The sequence below is a fragment of the Gambusia affinis genome, linkage group LG05 (genome assembly GCF_019740435.1).
Source record: "Gambusia affinis linkage group LG05, SWU_Gaff_1.0, whole genome shotgun sequence".
In the NCBI taxonomy this organism is placed as follows: Eukaryota; Metazoa; Chordata; class Actinopteri; order Cyprinodontiformes; family Poeciliidae; genus Gambusia; species Gambusia affinis.
Genome location: NC_057872.1, coordinates 21,034,812 through 21,048,001, shown reverse-complemented (window position 1 = coordinate 21,048,001; position 13,190 = coordinate 21,034,812). Strand labels below are relative to the sequence as shown.

General features: G+C 36.7%; 1 protein-coding gene across 3 annotated transcripts in view; it reads left to right on the top strand.

The window, feature by feature from the left end:
• Positions 1–208: 208 nt before the first annotated feature.
• Positions 209–13,190, top strand: part of bbs9 (Bardet-Biedl syndrome 9) — a 141,357-nt gene continuing 128,375 nt past the window's right edge. For all 3 annotated transcript variants that reach the window (XR_006370562.1, XM_044116080.1, XM_044116081.1), the window contains exons 1-6: positions 209–341; positions 1,539–1,661; positions 2,460–2,610; positions 4,561–4,625; positions 4,717–4,830; positions 11,275–11,449. Coding sequence is in view for 2 of the 3 variants with exons in the window: in XM_044116080.1 (XP_043972015.1) it covers positions 1,550–1,661; positions 2,460–2,610; positions 4,561–4,625; positions 4,717–4,830; positions 11,275–11,449 (617 nt within the window). In the remaining variant the exon portion in view is untranslated. The remainder of the gene's footprint in view (positions 342–1,538; positions 1,662–2,459; positions 2,611–4,560; positions 4,626–4,716; positions 4,831–11,274; positions 11,450–13,190) is intronic.

Below are 13,190 nucleotides of genomic sequence, written 5' to 3'. Positions count from 1 at the left end.
TACTTTAGAAGAACAAATGTGTCCTTTATCGACAAGCCATGTAATATGACGTCTCAAGTGGCATTTACATTCGGATATTATGCTATGTTAAAGACATGGAATAAAATATATATATTATAATATACTGTGCTGAATGTATAATTTATAAAAACGCCAAAAATCTAATTCAAATCAAAACTTACTTTCCCATGGACCCTTTGGTTTCCGTTCTTGCGCACTAAACTGTTCTCCGTTTAGCGTCACTGTCATGACAACAAGACGATGGCTCCAAGCGAGAAGATGAGAAATGTGTTGTTTGCGTGAAGCAGGAGTAACAAACGAGGAGTAACTCTTCTGTAAAGGTTAGAAAATTGCGAAACATCCCCGAATGCTTGTTTTCCATGACGGTAAATGCCGGTTATATTGAGATACTCCTCCTGACCTACGAGCTTATAGGCAGGGAACTTGGATAGAGAGCTAATTAGCAGTGGCTAAGCTAAAGTTAAATCAGTCGGCTTGACGATAGCTCTCGTTCAGTTGTTCTGTCTCATGCTTCGTATTAAAGCGAACCCTGGATGTGTGTCGTTAATTATTTTTATTGTCACAACACAAATATTATGTTTCCCAAGCAAAAAAATGTGAATGAAACCAGATACCCTCAGGTGCGTTGGGCTTCCCCAGAGAGTATTCCAGGGTTGTTCTGAATTGTTTGAAGTTGACCTTTTAACAATATTGTGCTGTTAATTTTTGTAATTTTTGCCATTAACTACACATGAAATAGTGTTGTCATGGTTCCTTGCAGTTTATTGAGACCCATATAAACAAAAGCTGATTGTTTAGGGTTATAACATTCACGACATGATATGATGTTAATGTTGCGTATATATTGTTTCCTTGGATAATAAAAATTTAGTTTTTATATCTGAAGTGCTAAATAAATAGTCTGCAGAACTAGATTTTTGTTTTCAAATACACTATAGAAAAACAAGCATTGTTATACTCCATGTAAATGGTCCTAACTTCCAGTCATTATAAAACAAATGCTCACTCATTTACTGTTTGTCTTTAAGTTGCAAGCAGTTGAAATTAAGTGTAGTTGTTAGAATTGAAATAAAAGAAAAAGGTATTTGTAGCTAATTTGCTTTAAAAGCCATTCAGGCTTTAAGGTCAGTGTGCTGAAGATAGGAGGGATTCTCTCTCTGGATTAACCGCCTGTTCCACCTGCTCAGCACTTATCAAGTAGAAAAGCTGCTTGCTCCCACCTAGTCTTCATTCTCCTCCATGCTCAATGTTTGGGTCATGTGACTAACTGCTGTTGTTACCTTAGTAGTGAGCAAAGATCCAAAGCTAAATCCTCTTCTGGGCAAAAGGGCTGACTCTGCATTACCGATTCAAAATATTCCATTTCATTTGCTTAATCCTAAATGTCATATGTCCTTGTTAATTGTGTGATTTTTTTTTTTTAAACTAGAGACATTTCTATCTGCAGTGTAAAGACAAATGTTTGTTTCTTATATGCATTGATCAAGATTGCCCCCTCTGCTTTTCCCTCTGTCCAGTTGGAGGCGCCATGTCTCTTTTCAAAGCCCGTGACTGGTGGTCAGCTGCTCTCGGTGAGGGAGAGGAATTTGACCAGGGATGCCTGTGTGTTGGAGATGTGGACAACAGTGGTACAGGACACGGTCAGTTTGTCATGATGATCTTATCTTTACAATATGCTGACCTGAATGTATACTCCTGTTGAGCTCACAAACAGTAAAATGTCTCTGGATTTTCCCCTCTCAACAAATTTTAAAAGTTACATCAGTGTACATCTTTGTATCTACAAAAGTATCTTGCAAAAGTATTCATAGCCCCTGAATTTTTTACATTTTGTAACTTTACATCCATTGACTTCTATGAATTTCATTGGAGTTTTGTGTGATGGATGTATGTGCAGATTAATGTATAATAATAAAATTTAAAAATGATACATGGTTTGTAAAATCTTTTAAAATAAAACTTTTATAAACCCTATGCTGAGTCAAGACTTGTAGAACTATGTTTTGCTCCAATAACATCTGCAAGTGGTCTGGGTTACAGCTCGACCAGCTTCACATTGTCAGAGACTGAAACTTTAAAAAAGGACAGAGACAGAGAGCATCTTTAAAAAGCAAATTATCTCATTTGTTTTTCAACTGGATTTTGGCCTGGACTCTGTCATTCTAAACCATGAATATAATTTGATGATAATCTTTCTAATGTAGCTCTGGCTTAATGTGGCCAGAGCCACATTCATGCAAGTCTTTTGCATGTTTTCTTCCAGTATTGTCATCCATTAAGCTGTCGCTGTTAAAGAAAAGTGTTTTCAAATTATGGTTCTGCCGTGTTTCAGAGTCAGAGTGGTGTGTTCAGGGGGATATTTCTGCAGTTCCTCCTCCTGCCTAAATATAGTGAATAGTAATTTATGTTTCCCTTCTGTCTTATTAACTGTCTTACAGACAAGATTGTTGTGGGCAGCTACATGGGGATGCTGCGGATTTTCTCTCCAAATGCCAATAAGCTGAGCGATGGTGGCACGGCCGATGCACAGCTCCTTGAAGTTCAACTTCAAAATGCCATTATTCAGGTGGAAGTTGGGAAGTTTGTCTCGTAAGTATTTACCTTGAACCCAGATCAAGTAGTAAAAAAAGAACATGGGGTGATGCATTGTGTAGAATGTTTGCCTCATTTGTAGTATTTTCTGGGTCATTTGAGGGCAAACTTGAGGTTTCAAGACATTTATTTCGTAACTTGCATATCCAACTTTCATACATTGTTGTGCCTAATTTGAGTGAATCACAGTGATTAACATATGCATTTGCTAACTGAATAAGTGAGAGCATTGCATCACTGAATGCTGGTCTTCTCATTCATTTCTCTCTGCAGCCCCCATTGAATCAAGTCACAGGCATGGTTGAAAAATTTTGAAACTGTCAGAAATGTTGTTTTTCACAAACTTTACTACTACAGAGTTGCTTTTGTCAAATACTTTGCTCTCTGGGGCTTTATATGTCATTGGTGTTTTAATATTAATATTTTAAATATAGTTATTTTTTGTTTTCTCTGCGTGCTTACTTTGATCATTGTGTGTCACATGTTAATGTCTGCAAAACACTTTGTGTTACACTTACCTGTATGTAAAGTGCTCAGATAAAGTTTGATTTACTGAATGATACGTATAAGTGGGCATGAGATGCATTTCCATATTTTTGTACTTTTCATACAAAAATCTCCATCGTATTTTCATCTGACTCATATATGGTCATTTCTATGCAAAATGTCTTTTATCTCCCTTGCAGTCTTGCTCAATGTGCGTAGTGGCAATATAAACTTTATCCACCCCTTTTATCAGAGTTCCAGAAGTTGTAAACTCTGACTAATATAAAAACTATTTTCTTGTTGCGGTTATGAAAATCGACTTGCATATGCTTAACAGCTTGTTGTCATGTCTTGGTAAAAATGGGCCTTTATGTCACATTGATTGTTATTTGATTCAGATACTGTGGTGCTCCTGGAATGTAAGCAGACACTTTCTAACAATATGTTTTGGCTAAAAGTAAAAATAGTTGCTGCTTGTTACACTTCAGAGTTGCATGGTGTTGTAAATACTTTGGATTTTTACAAGAAATTTATCAATATGTTGGCCTCAGACATAACTGTCAGATTTGCTTCCTTGTTTTGGCATTATTTCTGGCACTACTACCTCACACGGTGTTTTTGTGGCCTTGCATGAACAGACATTTCTTGGAAAAGCCGTAGTTTATATCGAAGGCTTCCCACATCGTCACATTGGGGGCAAAATCCAACTAAATCAGTCTGTTTGGAACATGTTATTGTTTTTCAGCATGTGGGTTTTTTTTGAGACAACACTCTTCAGAGGCTGCAGGGCGTTTTGGAGGTTGTTGTTGAGGAATGCTGTGGAAGTCAGGCCGAGGTGGGCAGATGGTAAAATGTTTTGTTTCAGCACTGACAAGGTCAATTTTCAAGGGTTGGGATCCAATTTTTACTTTCTTGTTGCCCCACATGCAAAACAAATAAAGAAAAATAAAGAGTTATTGAAAGTTAGAAAAGCTGCTCTTGCTTTGCTGAGTTCAAAAAGAGGACTTCTTTGTGGTTTTGTGGTGAACTATATAAAAAACTAGGATTAACTTCACTGGAATATCACCTACCACACAACTGTAAGCAGTGTTTAAAACAAAATGGACCAGCTGTTAGAGTAATTATTTTACAAGTGAATGTTAAAATAAGTCTGGATTCCATCCTGAGGCTGAAAACATGAGTTTTACCACAGTGGCAGGAAGCATCTGCCTTTCTGGAATATCTGAGGACAGAACTGCTGGGCCTGCATGTCTGTGCCTATTGTTAGAGACCTCTTATCCAACTTACAACTAACTGGAACTGTTTTGTTTGAATCTATCCTCTTAGACTCATGTCTTTTAAGATTTGAGCTTCTAAAGATCAACACATTGATCAATAACCACATATTTCAGTTTTTATTTTTTATTCAAAAGTCAGTATTTATGGAATTGCAATGATCTTTTTCAATAAAATTCCTTTTAGGTGTTCAGACCTCCTTCATCTGGCTGTTCTTCACCCAAGAAAGCTGTCAGTTTACTCTGTGACAGGTAACAGACACCTATACATAGCTACTGATCATATAATTTTTGCCATCCATGCTTAGTAACCATATATTATTTTGTTTTCTTTGTTGCTCAGGTACTTCAGGGAATGTAGAACATGGAGATCAGTACCAGCTGAAGTTGGTGTATGAGCATAACCTGCAAAGAACAGCCTTCAACATGACATATGGCATGTTTGGAGGAGTCACAGGTAGTCACATGATCTGCTTTGTATTCTGGGTTGTAGTTGCCTGCTGATGAAATGTCAGCACGACTTTTTTCTGTATGTGTATCCAGATTTTAACTCAAACTTTTTTCAGGTAGATGGTAACAGGGCATGTCTTTATATTTACTGAGTACTTTCTCTTAAAATTTGCACTCTTACTTTTATCAAAACCAATTTAAATTTCAAACAATTAGAGAAGGATACAGATTTTTTTTCCCCCCCCACAAATTATTATCTGCTTCCATGATTTTGAATAAAATCAGATTTAAAAATTAATCCTAGAATTTGATCTGGGTTCATAACAGGTAGTTGGATATGTTACCAGTGTTTGAATGCATTATGCAAGTTAACGTCCTTGCAAACACGGTGTCCTGTAAAAGGGTTCATACAACTTGAGTTCTTACATTTTGTTATGCCACAACCACAAACTTCAAGGTATTTTAGTGGGATTTCCTGTGAAAGACGATGCAAAGTGGTGCATAATTGTAAAGTTGAAGAGATCTTGCGTGAGAATGATTTGAGCCTTATTTAGTCAGATTCCTCTGGGTAAACTCTAGCACTGCAACCAGTTGTCTTCAGAAGTCACCTAATTAGTAAATAAAGTTGATCAGTAAGAAAAGCCGAGACAAAGTAGGGATAGAGTTGTGGAAAGCAGGACAAGATGATAAAACTAATACCAATCTTTAACATCTAACAGAACACTGTTCAGTCAATCCAAAAATGGAAAGATTATGACACAAAATGCAAATTTAGCAAGACTTAGCCTTTCTCCCAGAGAATCAACAGAGAGGCTCTTGATATTTCTGGAGAAGCTACAGCTCAGGTCAGAGAATCTGTAGACCAAACAACTGTAAGTCATACCTTCCAAAAATCCTGCCTTAGTGGAAGACTGGCAAAAGAAAACCAATGTAAATAAAAAAAAAGTAATAAGACATTCTTTTTGCAGTTTGCCAGAAGTCATATATAGGAGACATTTCAAATATAGGGGGACATTTGAAAGAAGGCACTTTGCTAAGATAAGACCAAAATTGAGTTTTTGCCTTACATGCTAAATGCTCTGTGTGTTGTAAAAGTAAGACTATAAATCACCCCCAGGATAGCACATCGTGTTGTAGGTAACATGCTGTGGAAATGCTTTTCCTCAGCCAAAACGAGGAAGCTGTTCGGAGTTGATTGGGACATGGAGGAAAATAAACACAAGGTGATATGCAGAAAACGGGAAGGGCTCAGTCAAAGTCCAGAGTAAATGCATAAAAAAAGAAAAAAGATGCAGAAAGACTGAGGGTCTCAATCCAATTTGACTGTGTTTGAGACATTTTGTCTCAAAGGGGCAAAAATTTTAGGCTATAGCTGTGCAAACTAAAGAGTCATGCTCTAATGTTTAATGTCCTGTGTACTCTCCTTTATTGGAAGGCATGTGCATGAATGTGTGATGTGTGGGTTTCTGTAAATGGGGTGGCAGCACCTGACAAATGCATGAAAGTTTGAAGCTGTGTGCAAGGAGCAAAGGAGAGTGAGAGGGCACATACAACTGCTCCATCTTTAGTTCACTGAACTCTCGGAAAAACCAAGTAGGGGAAAGCCCTCAGTTAGTCAGCGCCCAAGGAAAACACACACACAGACACACACGTGCACACAGACGCACAGGGAACCCCCTTTAAAGTACAGAAAATGACCTTTTTAAATAAAGGCTTTATTGTCGAGGTGTGTGTGTGTGTGTGTGTGAAGAGAGCTGTTGCCAGACACTGTGGCCTGGCATGATGAGCCCGTATTCACTTTGTGTTTAGTGAGCCTGGGTGTGTGCGTGTGCATGTGTGGAAGTGTGTATTTGATTGATAGAAAGAGCAGCCTGGGCTCATTAAAACCAATACCTCAGCATTTACTCAGATCACGTGCGGCCTGCATGCCACAAACCAATGAATGTGACTTTGTCTGTACAGACTTTCTGGTATTACAGCACTGTGGAACAGGTCTTGGATATGTCAACTGAGGCCTAGCACAAAATCAAGCTTTTATATGTATGGTGTGCATTTTCCTGTCCAGGCATGAAGCCCAGATCTCAAGCACTTTAAACCCAAGTAAATTCATCTAAATGGTATTTTCAGATAAACCCCATTAAAGTAATAACTTTGAGTCTGAAATTCAGGCATAAGCTCACAAACTATAAATATATTTTGATAATTATTTAAAGCAAAATCGATCAACAAAAAATACATTGCCCCTTTCAAAACTAAAACCCTCCTCTACTTTCCTGTTGTGTGTTATTTCTCCACTAGATGGCAGTGAAACGTCAAAAGTTCAGTCTAATGAACGTTGTATGACTTGAATGAATGGGATGTTGTATTGCTTCTTGAAGGGGGATTCCCTTTTTTCTCTCCACCACTGCACAGAGCTCATAGTTGAGCTGGAGAATAATCTTACATTAGCAGAAGTTTAACTTCTGTCATTTAAAATTCAAAACTCCACAAACATAATTTTACATGTCTTCTTAGCATTATTATTATTTTTTCTTCTGCTGATCATAGTAGTTTGCAAAATTCTTAGCAGAAATTCAGAAAGTGTGCGAAGACATTATATTACTATACAAGAACTGGTTGAATAACTATTTGTTGTTTCTAACATTGGTTAAATTAGGCTGCACAGTGGTACAGTTGGCAGCACTGTTGCCTTGGTTTATTTTCAACATTCATGAGTTCTCTCCGGGTACTGCAGATTCCTCCTGCTGTCCAAATTAGGTTAATATCTCTCTGATTGCAATTTTAAAGGGGAATAGGCAATGGATGGTAAAATTACAAACACACTCAGTCATTAACAGACACTGTTGGGTTTCCTTTGATAGGTTACTGAACAGGAAAAGGTGCACAGAGCAACCAGAGAAACCTGGTGCCTATAAATGTAATTTGTGTGACAGTGTGTTCTAACTGTATGCCTTAATATGTAGAAGTTGGTGTGCGTGGGAATGTTTTTACAAGACGTGTCTGCTGTTACACGTGAGTGTGTCAGTGTGTGTGTGGTAGTCTATAGTAGCAGCCATTTAGCGGTGCTGTAGGCGCTGTAATAGCAGCTCTGCACTAATACAGCTCTAATGACTGAGCTGCCTCTGGGTTTGGGTCACATTCAGGCCACACGCACACAAGCCCCAAAGTATGGACCGGTCTTTACAAGCTTAGGTGAACACACACACACATATATACACGTGCACAAACATTCATGCACAAAAATAAGAAAGCATGGGCACACACTCTGACATATAGAGACAGTGTGTTTCTCACACACTCTCATGTTCTCACACAGAGGTGAGGCACTGCCCTCTGCAGCGTGCAGCCAGCCTCTGTTCTTTGTTGGCGGCTCATTTTAACATTTCTTTTCAATCACACTAATAATACAGGCCTGTTTCCTCTACTGTGTCTGAGTTGTGGTGCCCTCATGCTAGGTACATAAGCACACTTGATATTATGGCAATGGGTTCTACCATTTCTCTTATTGATAAATAGGGCTGTGTCAAGTGGAGTACATGTTGTTCTTTCGCTGTTTTCTGTTTTTTAGTAGCAGACACCTTATAAATCAGTAAAGTTCTTGTCTTGAAGGAAGATCTAATTCTCTTCCAGCTCAAGTCCTTGTGACCCTTTCTGGTTTGTTGCTTCACATCTGGTGTTTTTTAAAAAGACCCTGATGTAATGTGGATTTTTTTTTTTTTTTAAACCCTAGTAACATTTAATTTTAAGCTTTTGGTATTTCCTCTTTTGGATATCATATTCAGCATTATATCATTATGCTCTTAGTTTATATTTAAACAAGAGCAATTAAATAAAATGTATCAGAATTAAAGCATGTACATTATCAGTCGCTAACTGTTAGGTGTACTATTTAGTAGGGTAATATATTCCAGACAGCATGAATTCAAACTCTGTTTGCCAGTAAGATATCTAGTTCGTTAGATAATTAGTCTTTTATTGTGATTTATAGACACACCTGAAATACGTGTTCGCTACCAAGATGCTAAAGCTTGTTTAATAAGCTTTGTGCTGATTGAAAAGTAAGAACAAAGCAGAAAAATATGTGGGTTAATTGTTATAGATATGATCAATATTGTTGAGTCCTAATTTAAAGAGAATATTTGATGAGAATGTACATCATGTGTCACACAATATTCTGTATTTGAGTTTGATTATTAATTTGCAAGCTTTAAAGTTTGTGTATATTGTTTGTCCTCTGCAACTAAAAAATCTATCTTAATACACATCAAACACCAAGTTTATTTTATGAAATGTTTTATTTAAATGCTTTTCTCTAGACATTCCAAAATATTAATAACTTTCAATACCCATTTAATACATTTCCAAACAAATTATACTGTACATTTTTTAATGTGCACAGTTTCATTAGACACTAAGAACGAAATAGTATAAACTGAAAATTAGCAATGCCACATAATGGAGCTTAAATATGTAATTTAGAGGTTTTATTTATGCTGTTTCTTGGTAGTAAGTGTTTTTTTATTTATTTTTTTTTCACATTTTCAATTCCAAGAATGGAATGCATAAAAACTGCAATGCTGCTATGAAAAATAGCTTTTACTGATATAAGAGGTGGGTGGCTTTTGCTTTTATTCAATTAAATCTGATTTTATGTAAGAGGCTACAATTACAGTCAGAATACGATTAGAAATAATCCAAAACCTCAGTGATGACAGACACTGTCAGCGCTACAGTTGGCTCAGGCCTGTGTGTTTTCAATATTTTTACACATTTGGAGTAGTCACCCAGCAGTTATGTGAGACAGACATTTCATGCTCTTTTCTTCATGTATTTATTTTGTAAATATTTCAAATATGCACACAGTACACCCTCTAATACACGAATATTCAAGCATGCATGCCTTCCTCCTATATCTGCTGTTGTGCTCATGTGGTGCGGTTTCAAGGCCATGTCCTTGTGTGTGTGTGTGTTAACGGCCACCCTGAAAGACAACTCATCACTAACACACTCTCACTTGTTTACATGGGATAGATGTGTAAGTGTGTGAAACTTTTTCTGTCTAAATCCTTGGTGATGGATATCAAGTGTGCATGTGTGTAGGTGTTGCGCTGTAGGAGGTTGTCTTCCTGACCTGTAGTTGATGGCAGTATGACTTTTAATAGCGCATTGAGGCCTAATTATAGTTCTGTGGCTCATGTAGCTCCACTGCTTTATGGCCATGCACATGTCGGTGTGTTTTGTGAGTTAGGGCTTTGTAAATTCAACATCCTGCCATTCCTATTGAACACACACACACACACACGCACGCACACACACACACACACATACGTGTGCACGCCTACACTTAAACTCAGGCGTGTTTGTGTGTGTGTGGGTGTGGAGGTGTTAATCGAGATATCAGATTCAGCCAAGAGGGGAAAGCACACCTTACAGAACAAAATTATAACAGGGCTGAAATAAAACAGAACAATGCCAGCCATCCAGGGTTTGTCAGCTGCTTTAATGCAGAATATAAATCTAAACATTATTGTCTCCCACCTTACAATTGTTTTTCCTGCAAAGTTGACGCCTGAAGGCAGTTGTTAGCACTGGATTTTACTGTGGTATCAGAATAAGGGAAGATAAATACTCGGGATCCACCGATTGGAGTTTTCTGACCGGTCACCAATTGCCAATCTTTTAAAAGCTTAACTTGCTGATTCCAATTTATTTATTTTTTGTCTGAAATGTTACTGTTTATTGCAAAAAAGTTGTTGAGTTAGCGACAGTGAGGGGACTATTATTAACTGCAAATGTGTAGACCTTGGCCATGTAAGTATCAGCCAAATACCGACCTCCCAAAATTAATCAGGCCCAAATGCAGATGCACCCCATATTTTTCAGACTTTCATTTGTAAAAAAAAAAAAAAAAAGAAAAATCAAGTATTGTTTCTTACAATTTATCATAACAAATATTTTGTGTTGGTCTATCTTAGTACAGTGGGATAGACTGTACTGGGATAGATCAGTACAGTCTATCCCAGTACTGGGATAGTACAGTCTGACTGTGTTACACAGTGTGAAAAGTTTAATGTTTATGAATCCTGTATCCATGATTGAAAATGCTCTCGCATTGATACATATATTTGAGATGAATTTGACAAGTTAGACTTTTTAAATTTGAAATAGGAAGTAAAAAAACAACATCTTAATTTTGTAAATCAATAAGAATCTGAATAATTCCTTTCAATGATAATGTTGGCAGTGAACGCAGAATGTTCCTTCGAGTTTAAGTGCAGGATAGAGAAAAGTGTTACTTTTGATATGTAGAAGTTATTTTCAATGAAAGCTTTGGACTAAATAGGCTTTTTGACACTTTTCAAAAGTCAGTCTTTGAATGATATGTTTCTTTTTTTCCTATAGTAGGAGTTTGAACTGTCTTCTATGTGTTGTTGCCTCCTTTCTCCATCAGGTCACCATTCCTTGTGCATCCAGTCTATGGATGGGATGCTGATGTTCTTTGAGCAGGACAGCTACTCTTTTGGCAGGTTCCTTCCTGGCTTTCTACTGCCTGGTCCGCTGGCCTACAATCCCAGAACCGACAGCTTCCTCACTGTGTCTTCTGCACGCCAGCTTGAAGGCTACAAGTAGGCTTATTTTAAGAAGCAACTGTGATGCATTTGCTGGCAACAGGTTTTTCTGGAAATCTAATTAGTGAATAAATCCACCTCTTTATATACAGGAATGACCTGTAACTGACAAATATTTGCCATCTTAAACATTGAGGTTAAACAATTTCATAACTTTTCAAATATTCTTGTAATAGAGAAAGTCGTGGCTAATATTATAAGCTTTGCCTTTCGTGAAGTCATTTATTTTTACTGTAAAACATCACTGAGCGGATCAGAGCAGAAACATACACAAACCTGTATTTGTAAGCACACAAGCTTAGTTTGTCTGCTGGTTTAAGACATAAAATTCCAAATGAAACCTGATCCCACTGAATAAAAATGCATACTGCTATAGATGAACACAGTTTTTTCTCACCACTGCATTTCAAAACTGCTTTAAAAGACTTAAACGATAAGTGAAACACTGACCAACATTTTGATATATAATGATGGCACTTTGCAAAATATGAAGTTTACTGATTTTCTAAATTGTTGAATAGGTAGTGTCTAACATGACTTTGTTATTTTGTATTTTTATGATGTAAAGCACTTTGAACTGCCTTGTTGCATATGTGCTATACAAATAAACTTGACTGATTGATTATGAAAAATAATGCCACTGTAGCGGAATAAAGCTAATTCCTATTAGATTGCAAATAAATTTGTTGAGAAATTAAATTTTCTGCTTTTTAAAGTGCATTACTTTGATTTTGAAGTCAAATTATCATTTAATAAAATCAAAGTGAACTGAGCTGAGGAAACATTACCATTACCAGTCTCCATATGTATCAAACAAATATACATGTGTAGTGTTATGCGGAATATAAATCAGCCTCTCATACAGTGGTATGCCTGTGAATTCACTAAATCTTTTTGTAAACATCTAGAACCCCTGCCCTGATACATTTTATACATTTTAGATTATTTTTTTCTCCAAGTAGTGCTCACAGCATGATGAAAATTGTTCTTTACTGGCAGTCATCCATAAATCTCATTAGTTTCCTGCTGGTCTTTGTAGAGGCTAAGCAGAAGCTGCTACTGAATGGATGAGTAGAAACAATAAATCATGTGTTTTACTTCAAAAATCTAACTTTAGGATTTCTTCTTTTATTACATTTGACCCTGGTGAAAAAGGAAGAAAGTTTTATACATGTTTCTCAATGTGTTTTTCTAAAATCCGTTCAGAAAATTTGATTATCAAGGAACTTGTGGATACTGCTGAAACGTTGATCCAATTTGGTTCGAGAGAAATACAGGTTCCTCCTGACCAGAAATACTGGTCATAAATTCAGAGTGAACCTTTGTATTTATGCTTTCAAGAGAAAACTGTGAGCATTGGAGACATACAGAATTTTGTTGTCATTTTTGTTGTATGGAAGAACCCTCAATGCTATCTTGTAATATTATAATAAAATCCTTATGATAATATTATGATATGCTCATAATAATAATGAGAATATCAGGTGTCGATGAAGAAAGATAGATTCCTCATAATAATAATGAGCATATCACTATAATAAAAAAATATATATATATCAATAAATAAAACTTGCAGAGCCCATGAGGTGATGCACCGGATGCCTTTATAGATCAAGACTGCTGTTATTCAAGATGGGTTTTAAACCTGTCTGCTTCGATTAATACTGGATTTATGGTCCAAAGACATTTTTCAGCATGATAATATAGAGTGGCTAGGTCAGCAGGTATTTAGTGTTTG